Source organism: Symsagittifera roscoffensis, chromosome 3, assembly GCF_963678635.1.
Source record: "Symsagittifera roscoffensis chromosome 3, txSymRosc1.1, whole genome shotgun sequence".
Taxonomy (NCBI): Eukaryota; Metazoa; Xenacoelomorpha; order Acoela; family Convolutidae; genus Symsagittifera; species Symsagittifera roscoffensis.
In genome coordinates, this window is record NC_087064.1 from 4,416,863 (window position 1) to 4,439,368 (window position 22,506).

Here is a 22,506-nt window from a genome sequence, read left to right on the forward strand (position 1 = left end):
TGCAATGCAAGTAGCACAAAATGTTCCGATCTCAGCTATCACTAAAGAAATAAAATCTGTTTTGTGATAATTTTTCGAAAACTTTCAAACAAAATTTCCAAAGTTTTCAAAAATTTTGTTGTGCTTTTTTAAAAAATATATTTTTAAAAATGAATGAGATGATAAGTCTGCAGATTTTAACATGCCTTTAAAATTTCAATTGTATTCCAGCTTGTCCCGTGGATCACTACAAGTCCACTTATGACAACTCTCCCTGCGTGCAGTGCCCCCTCAACAGTGTCTCCGAGGGGGGACAGGCCGAGTGTGGCTGTAGATCCAACTTCCACAAAGAGGACAATGTGCCCCCCTCAGTCGGGTGTGCGACCACCCCCTCAGAGCCAAGGTGGGTTATTTATACTCACCTTTATATTACAATTCAAAACTCAATTTTTTCGATCTTTGCACCAAATGTTATATTACTCATTATAATTAAATTTGCCGGTTCTTACATCTGTCTGATATGGGGGCGTAGCTATAAGCATGTAAGTCTAAGTTTCAGTAAGCAAATCTTGAAATTACGAGCGAGTCCACTGCCATTTCCTACACACGCATGCTAATAGGCACACATGCTAAAGGGCACACATGCTAATAGGCACACATGCTAATAGGCCGTTCCTCTCTGATAGAACGAATAAAGCGAGTTAGTTTGTCGAATTTTTCATCGATGTATTTTGTCGATCCAAACACCTGTCTGAGATAACAAATGATTCTGAAAAAAAGCAATCTTCTAAGTGTTTTGGGGAAGCTCTGAAAATTTTGAGATGTATTTTCTGTTATTTGACACTTGATTACAATTTGATCGTAGTTATTTTTATAAATCATAGTAATTTGTTCATAAATCATAGTCTTTTGTTCATAATTCATGGTTTTTTGTTCATAATTCATGGTTTTTTGTTCATAATTCGTAGTCTTTTGTTCATAATTCATGGGATCTTCTTAATTAGCATGGGATCTTTTGGTACGGTATCTTTTGTCCTAGCACCATATTTTCAATATAGGCTTGACATTTTTTCAGGGACCTCAAAGCGCAATCTATCGGCTCGAGTTTTGCTCGTCTCTCGTGGCAGCGTCCTTGGGCCGACGGGGGCAGGTCGGACCTCAAGTACACAATTCACTGTCAAGAGTGCTATCCGCCTAGGGAATACACGACTGTCAAAACTAACTTCACAATTGCCAACTTAATGCCTAATACTCAGTACACATTTAGAGTCTTCGCGCTCAATTCAGTGTCGCCCTACTTTCATGACATCAGCTTCAAAGAGTTGATGATCGAAACAACGGAAGAAGGTTAAAAGTTTTTTAAATCACAGTCACGTCGCAAAAATGTTAAACTTTTTAAGCTCAACTGAGCAAAAAAAAAAAACGAGTATATTGTTCACGTCATTGTCTTTTTTCCTTGCAACTACTTAAAATAAACGGTTGTTCGATTGTTCGAATTTCAACAATGTTCGATTTAACTACTAACATTTTTTTAAGGATAGAACTTAAAGAAAATTTGAGAAATATGTATTTCGTTAAACGTGGGTTTATACTTGGGTTTATAACTTTAACCTATTTTGTTTCCAGTGTTCCCGACTAACTTGCGTATTCTGGCGTCCCTCACGGATTCGAACTCGATAGCTCTCTCTTGGGATCCCCCCTCTGACTTCTCGGGACAGTCCTACTGTGTGGAGATGAACAGTGTCGGGAACCCCCGACAGTCTGTGATGACTCACTGTGTGAATGGCACCAAATTCTTCCGATCAGGTCGGCAATTTTGAAGCTATTTAGAATCGGCGTTTCTGCGATTCCCAGAGGATCTATGTAAGGCTTTGCAGCCTGTCTAAGCATAGTCCGTTTCTCTTATTTCCCCTCATTCCAGACTGAGTTTTTTTATTGAGCGACGCTCTTTTCTATGCGGTGATCAAAGGCGGTTCTTTTCTGTTAAAATGCCCCAAAACTGATGTTTTTCAAACTTTGACAACTGGATTCTAATGTTCAAATCTGATTGGTTTAAATTACTTCCAACTAAAGAACATTTGAATTAATTGGTTTTCTGAGCTCTCGCAAATCACTAAATTTTCCTCGCGGCTTCTCAATTTGACTTCTGCTTATGGAAATTGCAAAAGCTCTCAACCATCTGTTTTCAAAAAAATTTAGTGTCCTCTCTGTGTTTTTATTCGTATCTAGATGCTTGTCATAGCAATTTTTTGCAGTTTTGCAATGAATGTTTTCTACATGCGTTGAAATAGCTATACGATATTGCGCTCCCAGATAACCTGAACTGTCTGGGCTTATGTGTTTATACCATACTCTAGGCCAACCTTACCTTACGCGACGAACCAATTTTGATAATTAAGAATATAAGCCGAAGTGGCAATCAAGATTACTTATAATTTGAAGTGGCTTCAAGTCAGACGATGAAATCGAATTGACGGCAGTCATTTTAATCTGGGGCTTAAACTTGAAAAATATTTTACCCCGTCCGTAAAAAAGCCAATTTACCTCAAAAGCGTTTCAATTTCACCCTCAATTTAAGAAGCTCTCAGCTACCTTTTTGTGAAATTTCTCCACTTGAGTTAAAATATCACGGGGTTGTCTTAGCGCTTAAATTAAGGGAATCGATTTTTAAATTGAATAGCTGTTAATTTCCACGGGCGGGGATTATTTTTTACTGCCAACTGAACGTTACTAGGATAAATTTTGTAACCGTAATCAATGCACATTTAAACCCTTAATCTTAGCTCAGATTTTCCCCATTTACAATATCGTTGAGATAAGCCATCTTTGGAATTTGAACGATTTTATAGCAGTGTTTTTTTTGCATGGCGGAAAGATCTATCAAAATCTTTTGTTGTTGTTTTTTACCTGAAAACCAACGTTTTATTTTTTAAAATGGTATTTTTTTCACAAAAACTTCATTTGAAATTTATTTTGCCTTATCTGTGTATATTTTTTTTGCAATTTTAGTTCTAAATTTTCAGTTAAAACATTTGAAGATGAAATCGTTTTCCTTTAAAGCAGCCTTACGTACATTTCGGTTTCAAAAGCTCTCAAATGATATCTCAAATACAAATAACACTTGCTCTAATGAACCCTCCTTCATTATAAATTGGGCTCGATTTGTAAGCGAGAACAAAAAATAAAGCTATTTGTAATAAAAGTACTTTTCATTAAGGCCTTTGTCGTCAGATTTTTAGTCATAAGTGCATTGTTTATTTTAAACAAAAAAATGAGAGGAATTTAACCCGTTAACGAGCTGAAATATCCAGGAGAATTGAAAAATCGGTTATCAAGTTTCATTTGAAGTAAAGCTATCTTTTTTTCTTATTTGGGTGACAAAAATTCACCAATTCATATAAACAATATAAACCGGAAATGCGTCTCCATTCAGCAAAGCATTCAGTTTTTTGGATTGTCTCTTTAAAATATTTGATTTCCCCGAAACAACTTCCGTTTCGGGTTTAATTTTTTGCTGCTTTCGTGAAAAAAAAAATCTTCAATGAACAGGGTTCAAGTTTTTACTTTTTGAACTCAAAATGATGAAAAGCCACTTTCAGCTGGAAGATTTTAAATTTAGTCGAATGATTCATTACAAACTAATTTTTATGATCGCTCAGTAATAATTTAATATTTAATGACCTAAATAGTTTTTGGTATTTGTCTAAATGACTACCTAGATAAAGCTGACCATGTTGAGACTTGTCTAGTTTTGAGTAATTTGAATAATTTATTAAAACGAGTTTTTATTTCTATTGGTTCTTTGAAGATTACGACTGATCACATAAACATAGGTCACCTGAATGCCTTAAATTTTATGTTTGACTTTTTTGCTATTTTGGAAAAAACTGCTTTTTAAGTTTAAGTTTGATAAGTTTTCATAAAAGCAAAAATCAATGATACTATTCGATGAGTAAATTAATTACAAGGTAGCCAGTTAAAAAAAGTTTAAGAGAAAACGAATTTGATTATATATTTTTTTCTAGGAATTGAGGAGGGTCATTATACATTTCGAGTCGCGGCACAGTATCCCGACGGAACCAAGGGATCTTTTAGCCCCTCTGTTTCGGGCCAAGTAACTGGACACTTGCAGATTGCGAAACTGGACATGAAGCAACTAGTGGCCGTCATGGCCATCGTGGCCACCATTAGTGTCCTCATTCTCATTTTATGTCTGGGTATGGCCTGTTTGTATAGAAAACATCATGTTGGTGCTTCTTTCATGGAACAACAGAGCCATTTCGTACAGTGCAATTCGCTCAGTCCGAACGCTCAAATAAATTATCCGTGTAAGTTCTTACTTTTTTTGTACCAATCTAAGTTCCGCGGTTCGAGCCCCAAGCGTGTCATTTTTTATTGCTTTGGTGAGTTATATCAAAAAGTTTTGCATTTTTCAAAAATATGCTCAAAATGCATCAGTTTAATTGAATAAAGCTACAAACGCATTGAAACTACAAAACAAGAATAGTCTTTTGTAGTCTAAAATCCATAATTTATCACATTTTGTCCGCTTTGTGGTTCCAAAATACTTGCAAGGGTTGAATTAAGCTTACATAATTTTCCGTCGAGATCAATACCAGTGCTGTGGACTAGAAAAAATGCGAATTTGCGATTAAATAATTTTTTTTGTTGTGATGTTATTGTAACGTATGTACTTGTTAGCACATATTTGATCACAGAGGGAAGAGGGTTTTTTCATTCGGGGTTTTATATCAGGGGGAACCAATCTAAAACGAGGGAGAGAGATCACTAATCAAATTTGGGATTAGAAACAGAGCCTAATGAAATTTGGGGAGTAAAGCGCCTTAGTCAATCGATCTCGATAATTAGTTTAGATTTGAAAGGAATCTTATTTCCGCGCCAGTGTAATGCAACACTCGGACGCACACAGGCATCAATTTAGTGGACTAGTACCTTCCGAATCTCTTTTTGCCCTCATAGTCAAATATAGATGCAAGACAAAATGTCTCATCAGAAATTAAAGTGTTTTTGAGCTCTATTTTTTGGCCCATAACCAAAAAATAACATATTTTTTCGACGCTAATTTCTCTTTTAGTGTAACTTGGTGCTGAATAGTTCTTAGAAAAAAATTTCGAAGGCGCCTTCGGGGTTAGAAAATATTCCAATTGGGTTTGAAAAAAAAGACTGATATTTTTTTTTTGAAAAAATTGTCTGTTGAAAAAGTAAAGGTTGGCAGTAGTTGAATTAGCTCAGAAATTATTCTTCAGGATTTTAAACTGGATATTTTAGTTTTAACAGAAATATGTAAGAGAAAAACTGGCATCTCGTCAATATTTCTTCTGGTAAAAATGAGTAATTTGACCAAAAATGATATTATGATGCCGAAATTTAAAAAGGAAGAAATTAAAATTCTGGACAATAGTTGGCAGATTATAATTTTCGACTTCTGCCAGAATTCATTCCTTTTTTCCTGAAAATTGCAAATGAATAAAACAGAATAAATTAGCTTCTTAATGAAAAAATCTGTCAAACCTAGTTCGAAAAATGTTGTCGTCAAGATTATGAATTAACATTTTCTTCATATTACTCATAATTTTGTCTCGGGATGAAATATACAAAGTTTGGATTGATTCTTAGCTTACTTTTGAGGAAATTATAATCGACCCCCTCTTAATTTTCACGAACACTCTTTTTCACCCTCAAATTAGATCTCTTAACACCTCCCAACAACGCTGATTGTTAACAGGCTTTTGTATTGTCCTTTTCTTGCAATTTTTCTCTCCCCTTGCGAACCTAAGGGAGTTTAAAATCGGGTCTGGGTGATTGAATTTTGAAACAAATTGAAGTTGAAATTAACCAGGTTCCCTCCGCCTTTTTTTTCAACCGCCCCTTTCCCGCCCTATTGCAATTGCTTTTATAATCCGGAGAAATCTGTATTGTAATTCGCATAAGGTAAACACCTAATGGACTTTTTGCTTGCCACGGAAAAACAAATTGATTTCTAATGCAGATCAATCGGCAGCAAAATTAAATTAATCGAACAATTTTAATCGAATTTTCGCTTTTTTTGAAACAAGGATCTGCTTTGATGACCGGTAAAAGTTGATTCAAACGCATACATTTTTTGCAAATTTTAGCAGTGCAAAAAAAAACTAAAAACGCGCCGTGAGTTTAGAAAATAATTACGAAAATTAAGGAAGATAGATTTCAAGATTCAAATCCTTATAATGATAAAATTTGCCAATATATTTCTTACTGGAAAATTTGTTTCAGATGGGACGCTTTCGGGTAAAATTCCAATCGGACAAGCGTTTGTCGAGCCCAATTTTTACGGAGAGCCGGAACTGATGTTTGCTGAATTTGTAAAAGAAATTCCTGAAAATTGGATTGCTGTTGAATCTCAAATCGCAGCTCGTAAGTTATCAAACCTCAAAATTCTTTTTCTAGAATCTTCTAGATTGTTTAATGTGAGTTGCTTTGACTTTTTTTCAGTGGGAGATGAGAGTCTGTGGTGTGGAAAATTCTGCGTGCCGAACCAACAGCCTGTGGATGTTTCGCTCAAAACAATTACTCACGAATTTTCAGCCGCTGGAGGTTTTTCACAACACAAAATTGCAGTTGAAGCTTCTACAATGGCGCAATTCAATCATCCACATGTTTTATTGCTTCATGGAATGGTTTTCTCTCGTGAGTTTTAATTTCAACGGACCCCGGTTTTAATCCCGCTCAGACCAGGCCGAAAATGTATTTTTATCTTAAATGTTTTTTTTCAGCAACTGAGTGGACGATGGTGACTGAATGTCCTCAAAGAGTGACCTTGGAAAAAGTGCTGCAAACTCCGACTTCAAACTTCTCGCCCTTACACGTGGTCCACATTTTGCGAGGAATATCAGCTGGAATGCGATACTTGTCCGACATGGGATATGTTCACAAGGTCCGTTTGGTTTTCTCCGATATAAACTTTTTCGTTCACGCTAGATTTTGGTCTCGGCTCAATCTGAAATTAAAATTTAACAGTAGTCTAATTTTTTAGCTGATCTATTGTTATTTCTTAAATGAAAGCATTATCGCTGACCCTGGGCAATAAAGTATTAAGAAAACGGGTGTTTTTTAGACTAATTAGAATTTATAAGACCGAGTTTTCATATGATAAAATAAGTTAGTAGTGACTTCTGACGTCAAAATCAGCATTTTTAGTTTGATTAATTTCCTTCAGATTTGTTGTTTTGTTGACCGAAAAAGATTCAGCCAACGCTTTTTAGCATTAATTATAATTTTTGCTTGTTTTTCAGGTGCTGACCAGTCGCACAGTGTATATGGGGGACCACCTGGTGTTCAAGATCGGAGGTTTCGACCTCAGGGCTCTTCTGGAGGAAGAGAACACTACCAACAGCAAAGCACCCCTAGTCTCATCGGAGGTATTGGAAAATTCAAATCCGCATATTCAAATTCGTCAGTAGGCAGACGAATGATATATTAACCAATCAGAATCGAGATAAGAAATGGGAGCGTACGCAAGAATCTTGAATAGTTAATGTTTTCATACGTTCTTTTTTCTTATCTCGATTCTGATTGGTTAAAATAGTGCTTATGTCTACTTACTGACGAGTGTGAATACGGCGTTTTCTACTTGCAGGCCGCTTTCCGCACAAAACACACCCCCTGTAAGAAAAGACGGTTTCACAATTTTATAACTTTTAGGATGGTTAACTGTTACAGAAACAAAAACCATATAAGGTTATGAGGTTATGGATCATAGGCTGAAGGTATGGATTGGCAGTATAATCTACCATTTCCATCTTCGGAGATGTAAGGGTGAACAAAGGGAGGGGGGTTGTGTCTATGATAGTCTAAAACAATATTATCCGGAATTTCAAGCTTACATAAATTTCGAAGCATCGGTGACAAAATTGGAACAATAGTATGATACAAAAAATTTAAATTATTTGAATAAAAAAGTCAAAACCTATAAAAATTAAGGATTTTCAAAAGAGTTATAACGGTATGCATTTGGCAAAACTGTCTCAAAAATGTTCTAGCCCTCAAAGTTTTTGCAGCCAGTCAGATCAGTCAAAAAGTCAGGCCAGTCAAAAAAAAATAAGAATGACAAATTTTCAAAACTTTTCTGAAAATCGCCCCTCCGCCAGAAAAATTTCTGGGCTCCATGCCACTGAGTCAGATTATCAATTTTACTTGCGGTTGTTTCATTAGTAGTGGAGTGAGTTGTAGGCTTTCTGAAACTGCATGTGTATTTCTGAAACTTCAATGACTCTGATTTAGATCCACAACTTCCTCATTCCCTGGTATGCACCGGAAGTGATCCAGTCGAGGAAGTACTCTTCGGCCAGCGACGTCTGGGCGTTCGGAGTGCTAGTCTGGCAGGCACTCTCGTTCGGAGACCTCCCCTTCGGATCTTGCCCGGCGGAAGAGGTGAGTCATGCAGATTGAAATTCAGTTTTGACTTTTAACTACAATACTTTAGATAAAAAAAAACCAAAATCAGGTGAAAAACAAGGATAGTCTGTTGCTTTGCAAGTAGCACAGATTTTTCCGACCACATTCATACAAAACTACCAAAAAGTGTCTTTTTTTGTGCGTGTGTGATGAAAGAACTGTATAAACGCGCAAATTTAGCGAATTAGGCAAAAAACTAATAGAAAAAATGAAAAAAAGATTCACAAAATTGATGTGTTTTTAAGGAAAACTTTTATTGCCATAGAAGCGCCACAGAAATTTCCAAAAAAAAATTTTTCCTTCGATTAATGTCAAATTTTTGCAGCTTAAATAAACAATTTCCAGTTATTCGATTGCTTTATTTGACTTAATCCCAAAAATTTCAAATCGGTTTTTCTTGACACTCAGGCACAATTTTGAAAACTTTTTAAAGTTAATTTAAAAAAAATCACGACTGAAGAGGTTTAGATAAAAAATTTTACCCGCCCCAATCCCATGATTATTTGTAGTACCTGATTAAGCTTGGGAAAAAAAAAGAAAAGAGGTCTAAAACAGTCAAAAGTTAGACAACCATTCAAGATACAAAAAACTTTAATTTGAAGAAAAAACTAAGAAATATTCTTTTAAAAGTTTTTTGTATCTTGATTGGTTTTTTAACTTTGACTGTTTTAGATTTTTTCTTTTTTTCCATGCTTAATCAGGAATCACAAATAATCATGGGATTGGGGCGGGTATTATCTTGATCCCATGATTATTTGTAGTACCTGATTAAGCTTGGGAAAAAAAAAGAAAAGAGGTCTAAAACAGTCAAAAGTTAGACAACCATTCAAGATACAAAAAACTTTAATTTGAAGAAAAAACTAAGAAATATTCTTTTAAAAGTTTTTTGTATCTTGATTGGTTTTTTAACTTTGACTGTTTTAGATTTTTTCTTTTTTTCCATGCTTAATCAGGAATCACAAATAATCATGGGATTGGGGCGGGTATTATTTTAAAACAAATTTTTTCAGTCGTGATTCGAACGACTTCAAAAAGTTTCAAAAATGTGTCTCAGTGGCCAGTGTCAAGATGTGTGTAGTTTTCAAATCACAGCAGGCACTAAAACATTACGACATTAATTTGAAGAAAAAACTAAGAACGATTTTTTAATGTCGTTTTTAGTGCCTGGTGTGATTTGAAAAATATACAACGCGTAGAAATTTAGAGAATTGGACATAATTGATAGCATTTATCTTTCAAAAATGAAAAAATTATAAAAAAATATTTCTTTTTTGATTTTTTTTTCTAGTTTTTGCACAATAAACTTTCATCGATTTTCTAGAAAATTAAGCACTTAAACAATTATACAAAAGTGCGTGTTTTGGAAATAAGGTGTTTTAAACCCTAAAAGTCTAAATCAAGCATGCTTTCATATAACGATCTTACTCGATTGCTTTAGTGGCATCAAATTTAACCTAAAATCAAAAATTGTAAACCAGTTTTTTTCCTCACTGGGAAATTTCTTTGCCAATTTTTTTAATATCGTTCAAATCACGACTGAAAAGGCTTTAATTTGGTATTGCTCCAATGATTACTTGTGGTATCTGGTTTTGCGTGGAAAATATAAAAAAAAATTAACACACCCGATTACAAAGTAAGTTCCTCCCCGTTTTCAATGGTCGGAACAATTAGCCAACGAGTGTTATTGAAGCGTGATAAAAAAGTTTAGAATTGTATTAAATTGTAAAACTTCAGATTCGGCAAAACGCAGAACTCACCTTTAAAAAAATCAACCAAATGTCAAACTTTTATAATCATGAGTTAACAATTAATGGCGCAATATTTTACTCAGATTCAGCTCTCCGACAGAACTTAAGTTCTGGGAAGTTTCGGGTTATAAAGCTTCTAAGCTCTAAGTCTTCAAGTGTTTCTGCCATTTCGTCACATTTCATTTGTTCTTGGCGTTTTAATTGGATCTTATTGCCTATCCCCCTTTATGGTGGCATTTTCAACCCTAGAAAAAACAAAATGAATGGTTGAGCGATTGCTAAATTTTTATGTAGCAACGAGTTTTTTCTTTTTTGAGATTGGGGTAGGGAACACTTAACAAAATCTTTTTTTACCCCTGAAATTTGATCGAAATATATTACCAACATGCTTTAAATTCGAAGGACATAGTTGTATCAGGTCAAAAATTCATCACCCTCCGACAGTTTTTAAAAGTTAGCATAATTTTCACAAATAGCCTGAAACAGAAAAACGTCTTTTGACGTAGCGGTTTGTTGTGATTTTACATCAGGTTTTGCAATTATTGCTAAACATACTTATTTAATTAACCGGTCACTTAGTTATGACCTTCACTAGCCATTCTCTCCGGCGGAGAGAATGATCTCTCATTGTTTTAATGTTTTAACTTACCGACTAATTCATATTATTTCTTATTCTTTTTAATAGTTTTAATTTAGAATTAGCTACAACAAAGTAACATTTTATCATGGCGCAGTCATCTAACGAATCTAACGTGAGAGGAATACCTCCCTTTTGGCAAAACCATACGGTAGACCCACCCATCCCTTGGGAAGATTGGAGTGATCTGTTTCAATTAGCAATTATAGCTAAAGAAAACATAGATATAGAAAATCTACTCAATCCGTCGGAGAGACAACATCCATTACCACCAAATTTAGAAAACCCACCGGACGGTGAAACAGACGCCCAAAGACGCTTGAGATTGGAGAGAAATATCCAAGAACAAAGAAGATATGACGAAGAAGAAACAGCTTCGATAAAAACCGAAACTAAGAAATTTAACGGAATGCGAATAGAAGAAGCAGACAAGAAATTACGATCAGTCTTATATCTGGCATTGGGAAATGAAGGAAAAAGGATCTTCGGACAGAAATTTACCAAGGTGAAAGTCTTACAAATTTCTTTTAAACAATTCTGGGAGTTTTTAGCGACTGCTTTCGTAAGAAAATCAAACGTCACATTTGAACGACATAAACTGTTAAATAGAAAACAACGCGACAGAGAATCCCTCGAACAATTTTGGGGTGCCTTAGCTGAAATGGCTAAAAAGTGCGACATATCCGCAGGAGAAGAAGAGTGGATAAGAGATATTTTCATAAATAATATGAAAAACTACGATATACAAAGGAAATTATTAACAGAAACCCTCCCTCCACGCGAAGCACTAAACATAGCACTTATCGATGAAAAAGGAATTTTAAATCACTTGAAGTTAACTAATAATTTTAAATCCAACGGATCATCTGTACATAAACCAAACAACCATTTTAACGTCAAAAGAGAACCAACTCTCAACATCGAAAGAAGTAACAGCTGTATGAATTGTGGCGGTTCATTCTCAAAAGGACACTTAGCAGTGTGCCCAGCAAAGGACACAACTTGTACTTCTTGTAAATTCAAAGGTCATTTCACCAGACTTTGTAGATCTCGACGTAAAAATGTAAACATTGTAAATACCCAAATTGTAGATAATACAGATTTTAATCCGTCGGATTTCCCGGATGTAAATACCGACCACACGGATAGAGAATGTTGCGGTGTCATAAACGCATGGTCGGAATCTGGACAAAGTGAAAACGACGATTACTCTGTACTAAATATAACTACAATTTTTGATAACGACGGAAAGGAACTGAAGAAATTATTAAACATCGGACTCGGAAAAGAAAACCAAGTAATTTTAAACATTCAAGTGGATTCAGCTAGCCCAGTGAGCTTTCTTAAGAAAAACGTACTTCACGAATTGAAATTACGTGATCCATACTTGAAAATTTATCCGGTGGATAAGACAACCAGAGACCTTTACTGTGGATTCACGGATAATGCCATAAACATCACTGGAAAGGTGAAGATTCCGATATTCTCAAATGGTTGGTCAGATAACGACTGTCAATTCTTCTTAACCGAGGGACATGAAAGGAACATCTTAGGAAACGACAACCTTCCAAAAGTGGGAATAGAGGTCTCTCAGAAACATTTTCCACACTTCCAGACCAACAAGCAGTGTAAGTCAGTAAATTCCATTTCCCAAACAAACCAAGATAGGGAAATCCTTAATATATCAAAGTCATTTAAAAATTTATTCCTTCGGATTGGAAAAATTAAGAATCAAATTAAAATTACCCATTTTCACGAACCATTAAAACCAATCCAACTAAAAGGAAGACGTGTCCCCCTACATTTACTGGATGCGGTAAAAACAGAACTCAATAGATTAAAAGCAGAGGGACATATTAAAAAATTAGAAAATTGCGACGAAGACAGATTTATTAGCCCAATAGTCATCACTTGCAAAAAAGACAAATCTATCAAACTGGCATTAGATTCCAAGTTCATAAACGAACAGATTTACAAGAACAAATATCAAATGCCAAACATCCATGAACTTGTAGACAACGTCGCGGCACAAATTACTAATGATTCCGTTGGAGAAGTGTGGTATACTAATCTAGACTTAAAAAATGCATACAGTCAATTAGCATTAGACAAATTTACTAGTAACCAATGTAACTTCAGTATTGTGGGCGGTGACATTACTGGTACTTACCAATTTTTAACTGGTTTTTACGGCTTAGGGGATATGCCCAACGAATTTCAAAGAGTAATGGACTCTACGTTAGGTTCAATCCCATTTACAAATTGTTACTTGGACGACATTTTAATTTCTTCCAAAGGAACATTCTTAGACCACAAGAATATTGTATTAAAAATTCTATCGACCCTCGACGAATACAACTTTGCCGTAAAATGGTCAAAATGTAAATTCTTTCAAAAAGAAATAGAATGGTTGGGATTTAAAATCTCTAAATCAGGAATTACCCCGTTATTCGACAAATCGAAAGCTATCAAAGACCTACCTTTACCGAAGAATCTGAAAGAATTACGATCATTTTTTGGTTCTATAAACCAATACATTAAATTTGTCCCAAACCTTGCATCCTTAGGAAGCCCACTCCGACCGCTCCTAAATAAGAAATCAATATTCCAATGGAACGATGATCATACAAAAGCGTTTGAAAGAATAAAAGAGGAAATCGTTAATTTAACAGAGAATACACATTTCGATGTAAAACGAAAAACTAGAGTGAAAACAGACGCATCACACAATGGACTTGGAGCCTCGCTGGAACAACTCCATGGGAACGATTGGAAAACAATCTCATTTGCGTCACGTTTTTTAAATCCTCACGAGTCCAAATACTCTACTAACGAACTCGAACTTTTAGGGGTTGTTTGGGCTGTTGAGCATTATAAAAATTACCTTTACGGCTCTGATTTCGAAATAATTACTGATCACAAGGCCCTATTATCCGCTCTTTCACCAAACCACGGAAATAAAACCTACCACAGTAGATTAACAAGATGGGTAGACAGATTATTACCTTTTAATTTCTCAATCAAACATATCGCAGGAAAAGACATGGGCTTCACTGACCTTATTTCTAGAATCCCATCCGGAAAAGCCCTTCCAACTTCACATTACGACGAAGAATTCGTAGTAGCAAACATTAATAAGATTAATAAATCATTAAATCCGTCGGAGAAACTAAGAAATACCTGTTCAGCCATTGGTCACAATTTGGAAAATTCCGATTACGTCTTATTACGTAATTACTTAATAGCAGCAGTACTAAAACTTATTAACTCGTCTTTTCCAATTTGCTCATTCAATCACAGAAGAACAGAATTTTGTACATCAAATTGTATTCCAACGGATTATTCCAACACAAATACTTTAATTATTTCCATTTCAAATTCCGCATTTCTTTATTTTTTAATTCTTAATTGTAGCCTAATTAATTCACCTGTAGATAAAAAAATTGTAGATACTGTTAATATGAATAATAAGAATATTGTAATTAATCCCACCACTTCCGGTATTTCCGTAGATTTAGAATTCAAACTTTTACCAAATCATATCAATCTCGTTAAAAAATACCGTGAAAACTTGAAGTTGCCGGATCGACCCTTGGATTTAAATATTTTATTTAACGCCAAGTTAGTGGCTCTCTTGACAGAAGACGATCCAATGTTAAGCCCTATTGTTAAAGCACTTCAAAATAAGGTGGAGAAGATTATTGCAGATTCTCCTTACTTCAAACATTTCACCCGAGATCTTCACGAATCCGATGGATTACTTTACATGGACGGCAAACTCGTTATTCCATTTACCCTACGAAACGCGATGATGAAGACCCTCCACGAAACCCATCCAGGTCAATTCGGAATGAAATATTTGGCCCAATACATTTGGTGGCCGCACATTAATAGACAAATCTACTTTCATGGAATTAATTGCTCAGAGTGTACATCGGCGGGTAAGAACATAAAATCTGTTATCCCTAATTCACAAATTAGTGAACTTCCTCCATTATCAGAACCAAATGAAGAACTTGATTTAGACTTCGCGGGTCCTTTGGATTCTTATTGGGGGTCAAATAAATACATTTTACTTTGTATTGACAGATTTTCTAAATTTCCGTCGGCAAAAATTACATCATCCACCTCTTCAAAAACAGTTATAGAATTTTTACAAGACTACATATTCTTACACGGTATACCTTATTCTATAAGGGTGGATCATGCTACTTGCTTTACAAGTCAAGACTTCAAATCATTCTGCGATTCTAACAACATCAAAATAATCTTTTGTACAGTAGGCGATCACCGATCCAATGGATTAGTCGAAAAACTCGTACACACTGTAAAAGTCAAACTACTGGCCATCTCCAAAGAACATCATAAAACCACGCTACAAAATGCCGTTTCAAAAATCATTTGGAACCTACGTTCTACTTTCCAATCAAAAATTAAATGCTCACCTTTCGAGATCCACTATAACAGAAAACCAAATACTATTTGGAAACAATTAGCTTCGGGTAAACCTTCCTTTGGAATTTTAGACAAAGGGAAATCAATACTGTCTAAGGATCGAGCTAAGGATTGGAACGCGGATGATAGAATCGAGGACGGATACAAGGACGATCTGATTGAAGAAGAACCAAAATCCGACTGAAAAAGGCTACGATACAGATTATGCCTCATCCTCGAAAACGACTCAAAACAGAAGACCAATCGAAAGCCCTTTTAAAGGTAAAATCCTTCGGAAAACTAATGGTAATATCAACCGAGACTGTTTTTATAAAGAACTAAACAAAAGAATTATAAATTCTTCGACTTCGACAGTTAAGTTATCCGACGGAAAAATAATACGAAAATCCGACATTGCGATTCCTATCTCTACCTCAAATAAAATCAGACCTTTTAGAGAAAACATTTCATTCCCTTACTTTTCTAACCCTAATGTTGAAGTAGGTCAAAAACTGGAATGCTCAAAAAGAAAACCAAAACCCAAGAAGCCAACAAAAAGAAGGAACAGACAATTAGACCAGACATCATCGGACAACCTAACTAGGACACGCATTTCTGGACCATCATCCATCCCGACAAGAAGACAGACACGACGCTCAAAGAAGCCACCAACTCCTCCAGGTTACCTTGCTTCGGATGAATCTATGCTAATTCCTTCGGATATTTCGGATACTAGCGAATGGGAATGGATAGCGGGCGGTTTTCCTTGTAGAGACGTAGCCAGAGAGCGCTTTATTTCGGATTCACATACACCTCACATATCACTCGGAAATAACTTTAACTCTTCTATAACCAATCCTGAAATAAAATCTGAGATTTTAGAAAACGACAGTTTCCCAATCTGTGAACAACCCATGGATCAATCATACGAGTGCCCAATAAGTATAGTGCCAGCCAGCCGAACATCTAACCCGACGGATCAGAGAACCGTGAATCAGGGAGGGGAAAATGACACCATTGGACAAAACGACCCACAAGTGGAGCATAATCTGACGGAAACCGACTCAAACATAAACTTTCCGGTGTATGAGATAAGCGACTCAACGGATGAGTGCGCTATATCCAACAGTCCTGCCATAATACCCGGTAAAATTCCTACTACTATTCGCCGCTCTAGTAGAAACGTCGGCCCACCAAAATTTTATGGTAAACGTTACTTCATTGATGCCGTAGAGAGTGTCCAAGAAGCCTCTGGTTCGGCGGCCGAGCCTATTGTGTTAGAGATTGAGGAACCACATGAGACTATCAACAGGACGAATCCGGCGGAGTTAATTGTTCTAGATTCAGATTCATCATCTTCATCAGATCAAATGTCAAACTCATCAACCGACGAATCACTGAGAATGGAAATAGCAAATTTCGGCGAACACTCTGACCTTGATAGTGAACTTTTCAACACCGAACTTGAAAACTTTTTAAAAGATTATAAAACTTTATAACCACGTAGATATACTTTAATCTGATATTCCGGCTTACCAAATAACACACATTACTGAGTAAACCGGTGCTAACATTCAGATATTAACATCTGCTCACTAAACTTGAGAACTTAATCCTGCGGATAAATTTTCATGTAGAAGACATTTTCAAGTGTCCTCCTAATTTCCTTAATTCGCATACACTCCAGTTTGTGTTTTACAAACCAAGACCTCCTCCATCAAAATTTTGTGCTATCTAGGTATTTTACCTTGTAAACCGGTGCTAATTTCCAGTTACCAAAAAGTGTTTGCTAAATTTGACAACTTTATCCTTCGGATAAATTTCACCCGTCAAAAGAAATTATTATCTGTTGATCCCATAATTTCTTTAAATCATATCCTCTTCACTCACGCATTATAAACTATGACCTCACTCATAAAACGTGGTTTTAAATTTCAGCGTTATGCCATAACGTGATGCCTTACCTCATCTTAACATAACCCTTATCCATCGGAATCTGGATAATCTTTGTTCTTTCATTTAACACTAGTGGAGCTTACTTAGTGCTAGTACCTCATCTCAAGGCGCTCTAATTTTCTTTCCTAGTCCTTAAAGGGGGAGAAAGGAGTCAGTCATAGTTAGTTATTGTGCATTACTTATTACAATTTAAATTTTTTCCTGCTTAGGGGAATGTTGTGATTTTACATCAGGTTTTGCAATTATTGCTAAACATACTTATTTAATTAACCGGTCACTTAGTTATGACCTTCACTAGTGTAACATTCGTCTACTGCAGTCACACATGAGGCTTAAGAAAAATAGGCCCTATAACCACTGGCTCAAGGGTCAGGGACACTATCTCTTGTGTTTTCCCACCTCAAGAACGGTCGGAGCCAGTTCGGTTCGCTTGTGACATGAGACTACGACCCGTTACAGCTTAAAGGCTACTACTAAAATATCCCCCCACTCTAGAATTAGAAACGTCCCCATACTTAGGTCTCTAGATACCCAAAATACATGAACGCCGTTAAAAACCGGGTTGGAACAATCCGTTAGGTTACTTTTTATTAGACAGTGTGACTTTGATCCATTTCAGATGGATCAACCTAAAACTCGCCTTACCTCAACATAACAATCATAAAACACACTCTAGAATTTAAATTCGTACTCACATATCAGCGCTCTCAAGAGTTGGGAAAATAATCCAGTCAGTAACTAACTCAAGAAATAAATAACTAAGAGAAGTTTAATGTTTTATAGTTTGGACAGCAAGGATAAGTTCATGCTCTAGAATTTGAGTTCTCTTGGACCGTTGGGACACTCCAGTTGTCCGCCTTTCCGCTGAAGGTTCACTCTGGTCCAACTTTAGTAATCGCTCTCTCGGGGATACTCTGTCTTCTATTTCAAGTAGGACAGCTCTACTCTCGTTCACTATGATGGAAATTGCGAATAGCAATTTCCCACTCGTTTTTAATTGACAACTTCCCCGCAATTGTTCTAAAATTGCTCTGATTTCTTTTTCTGATTTTCAGTTATCGCGAGAAAATCGTGCATGACATGTTCCTTTCGAAATTTTGAAAAATTAAATTTCACTTCAAAATCAAGTATTTTCTGCTCTTCTCAAGGTCAAACTTCCAAATATGACCGACTGGCACATAGCCATTCTCTCCGGCGGAGAGAATGATCTCTCATTGTTTTAATGTTTTAACTTACCGACTAATTCATATTATTTCTTATTCTTTTTAATAGTTTTAATTTAGAATTAGCTACAACAAAGTAACATTTTATCACGGTTAATTATTGGAAACCTTTTGCCTGCCTTTCACCCCATAATTTCCCTACCTGCCAATATGAACCAACGCTCCTAAAGTTGCGCACTGCTAAATGCATTTTCCGCGCGACAGTCGTAAATCAAAGCTGCATAAGTCGTAAATTTCGGATCAGGGTCTATAAAATACCAACCCAACCTTGCTTAGACTATTGATTGTTTACTTTGTGTGCTGCTATTCTATGGGTTTTACTTGTGTGACCTTGATTTTTGTGATTTAAATCTAGGTTCAACGTAAATTTTAGAAGAAAAATTTGCCGTGGTTCTGTTTGAAGGTTTTTAAATGCCTGTTCATTCTTTGTGACATCTAAAAGCACTAAATTACCTTTCTTTGTTTCAGTGTGTGTAATGCGGTTTTTCAAGTCAAAGGGGTTTTAACTTCAAAAAAGTATGAAGCTTTTTTGAAGTGACAAATAAACAGTTCAACTAAACGCTAAGAAGGCTAAGAACACAACAATGAATCAAATAACCACCCCCTTCACCCAATTAAGGAATTTTTTGCCTTTTTTGTGATTATTAATTTCTTTTTTTTTACTTTGTTAAGTTCTTTTTTTTGTATCTTTTCTGCTTCACTTCTGATTTTGTTTTTCAGATAGCCGAGTTGGTGTCGAAAGGGCAGAAGTTGAGTGCCCCCAAAGGCTGTCCCCAGATCCTGTCCACCCTCATCGCCGACTGCTGGAAGTTCTCGCGTGGCACCAGACCCCCCTTCTCCCTAATCCAGACTACTTTGGAAAACATCATCCGTCAGCCGTACTCCATAGACTACCAGCACAACTCAAACTCCAGGTAATTTTTTCACAAAAAGGAATTTAACATCAATGGTTATATCTAATAATAAGAAGTAGCAGAATGGGATTTATGGGGGTGTGGGGGGGGGGGGGGGGATTGAGTTTAGGAATTTGACCCCCTCGTCATCCCTTGGGCACTATTTTAAGGCATCCATTTTCGGCCGACCGGCCCTAAAGTTTTAGTAAAGTCACCTCTGGCGCCAATATATACTTAATTTTAGTGTAGCAGTGGCCGCTTAAAAATCATTTTTTTTGGTTAAAACCTTTCAAAAGTTTCCGAAAAACGGTATCGAAAAAGTTATTAACAAAAAAATAGGAACGTTATAGGATTTTGGGAAAACTTGGCAAGTTAGTTTTGGTCAAGTTAAAAATAATAATAATAGTTTAAATAGAGTGATTGAGAGTTTTGAAGCAACGCTTTTAAAAAAGATTGTCTAGCCTTTGGTTGCTCAAGGAGAAGATAATTAGTGATTTATGTGTAATTAAATTATTAATTGATCTAATTAATCTTCATTAATCTAACTTATTATTAAGTTATTAAAAATTATATGTTTGAAAATCTATGGACATCAGAGAAAAATGGATAGTCGATTATCTTATGTTATTTTTTTTTCAGTGCGAATTCCGCGAACGATGAGACTCCTCATTCTGAAAATGGCGACTCCTCAATCAAGTTAAAAACTTTTGAGCACGTCGGAACAATCGCTCGAACTCCAAACTCTTCCGTCTCAATTTGCGATTTCCTCAAAAAGATCGGCCTATCACAGTACGATGACCTATTCAAGAGACATGGCTACTTATACGTTCACGAAGTTCAAGCAATTGACGAAGAAAATTTGGTGCAAATTGGTTTGAACAACCAAAAACATCAGAAAAAAATTCTGGCAAGCTTGAACCCCAACTTCAGTCCAAAACACACTATTGATTCTTCAAATTATACTCAAAATTATAGCGTAGCTTAAACTGTTGCAGTAGTTTGTATGTCACGTGAAACTTCTTAATAAATTATTAATTTCGAAGATAAACCTCACACAAATTAATGTTTTTATTAGACAATTCTTAAATGCTAGTGCTTTTGCACGGCTAATGACCAAACTATTGGCTGCTAGATTGGGTGCTAGCGTTTTTAGACGAAGAATCAAATACAGCCTTTTCTTTTTTTTCCGAACCAATAATTTTTTCCATTCAAAACAAGCAGATTGCTCTGCCAAAAGCTCAGAAAGTTCTAACAGAAATATTATATTAAACCAATTGAAAAAAAACAATTTCTAAAATTTGGAGGTTTTTCGATATTTTTTTGGAGATGCTGCCCGATTAGATGTGAAACTTGAAAACTGTTTGAATTTTTTTTCAAATTTTTTTTTATTTTGCTTTGCTTGATGCAACTTATTCAATAAAAATTGAAACAAAAATTTCGCGGATTTTTCTATTGCAGCTCGAATATAGCTTGAAATATAGCTTAATGATACGTGGATAATAAGCTAAAAGAAAATAATTTATCATCCACATATCTGCCGACACTTACCTAATTTTTCACGAGGAAGAAACACAAACCAGAGATTTTCAGCAAGTTCAAATTTTGGAACAATTAGAGGTTGGCATACGAGACTCTCAAAAAATAAAAAAAAATCAATGGAATTTAGTTTTAGTACATAAAAAAAATAAAACATATAGACGGACCTATAGACCGATAAGCAGTTTCAAGTTTTCCAAAAGACGTCAAAAACCAGCTCAATTTTGCATAAAATCTTATTTTTTTTAATTTGCAGAAAAAATAAGACAGAGAAGCAGCGTTTCACCTTTGAAAATTTGACTTGAATTGCATCCGCAGCAGCAAACAATTTTAACTTTCATCACTTGTTCATTTTTTGTATGAACAGCCATGCAATCAGTGGAAAACTGACTTCACTTGGTAGTGATTGATTTGCTCGAGTCGACCAAATCTAAAACGGATGTTCTCCTCGACCAAACTGAAAGTGCTGAAGCAATGTCGCGAAGATAAATGACGACGAAACTTTGGCACAACCGAGCAATAATTGCGACAAGAAGTTTTAGAATTTCAAGAGGAAAAAACAAAAAAAAAGAATAAAAACAGCAACAAAGGAGAAGAGAAAAAAATGTATTGTTCTACGTTTGATCAAAACTCAATAGCGCAACTAAGCTAACAGAGCTATAATTAGAAATGTGAGAATTTTTATTTATTTATACTTAAGTTGAAGTTGCTGCAATAACTTACGGGCAATTAAAATTTGAGGTTGTTTCCTTTTGAAACACTTTTTTTTTCCTTTTTAGGATACCGAGATCAGAGAAAGTTTAGACAACTTTCTGTTGATGAGTACAACTGTAAAAAGCCATGCAATCAGGGAAAAGCGGAATTCACTTGGTAGTGATTGATTTGCTCAAGTTGACCAAAACTTAAACAAATGTGCTCTTCGACATAAAATGAAATGGCAAAAACAAAGTCTCAAAGAGAAATGACAACCAGATAAAAGAACTTCTCAAACTACAAAAACAAAAAAAAAACTGTATAAAAACAGCAACAAAGGAGTACAGAAAAAAACTGTATTAACCTACGTTTAAGTAAGACAGAATAGAGCGACTGAACTAGCAGAGCTTTAGTTGGAAACATGAAAAATTTCAGTTATTTTTGCTTTGTCGAAATGAAGTTGAAAATGCAGCATTGGCTTATGGGGCATTGAAAATTTGTGATAACTTCTTTTTGAGACACTTACTCTTTTTTGTATAGATTGATGAGCGAGTTATGTTTAAAAATAACAGCCTGATTGTTTTCAGAAAACAAAGATAACTGTCCAAATTGTGTCATTTGAAGAAAATTGGGTGTCCCTAACAAGACGGGCAACTACTTATTGTTTCCTCTAAGTACGGATTTTCTTCATTTTATTATTCAGGATACCGAGAGAAAATGATTCTCTATTAAATGAGAAAGCAAATGATAGATTTGGCTCAATGAGTAGCAGGACTGTTCTGCGTCTTCAACCTTTCAAAATGGAAGAGGAAATTGCAAACTGAAAACTGACATTAGATGTCAGAAAAAGTAATTTAATCTTTAGTCATCACTTCATAGTGCACATTCATGATAAAGTTATGAGGCTAAAGCGAAATAGCATGGTGTCATTTATAGCACGTAGTCAGTTGATG

At 35.5% G+C, this 22,506-nt stretch overlaps 2 protein-coding genes across 3 annotated transcripts in view; both read left to right on the plus strand.

The window, feature by feature from the left end:
* LOC134842866 (ephrin type-B receptor 1-B-like) overlaps nt 1-20,372 on the plus strand; it is a 29,721-nt gene extending 9,349 nt beyond the window's left edge. For both annotated transcript variants that reach the window (XM_063859369.1, XM_063859370.1), the window contains exons 6-16: nt 211-382; nt 1,055-1,326; nt 1,606-1,785; nt 4,005-4,307; nt 6,253-6,393; nt 6,472-6,666; nt 6,753-6,913; nt 7,272-7,397; nt 8,260-8,409; nt 19,152-19,345; nt 19,964-20,372. In XM_063859369.1, coding sequence (XP_063715439.1) covers nt 211-382; nt 1,055-1,326; nt 1,606-1,785; nt 4,005-4,307; nt 6,253-6,393; nt 6,472-6,666; nt 6,753-6,913; nt 7,272-7,397; nt 8,260-8,409; nt 19,152-19,345; nt 19,964-20,309 — 2,240 coding nt within the window. In that variant the 3' untranslated portion in view covers nt 20,310-20,372. The remainder of the gene's footprint in view (nt 1-210; nt 383-1,054; nt 1,327-1,605; nt 1,786-4,004; nt 4,308-6,252; nt 6,394-6,471; nt 6,667-6,752; nt 6,914-7,271; nt 7,398-8,259; nt 8,410-19,151; nt 19,346-19,963) is intronic.
* LOC134842867 (hsc70-interacting protein-like) overlaps nt 1-22,506 on the plus strand; it is a 92,434-nt gene that overhangs the window by 158 nt on the left and 69,770 nt on the right. The gene's annotated exons all lie outside the window — the stretch shown is intronic.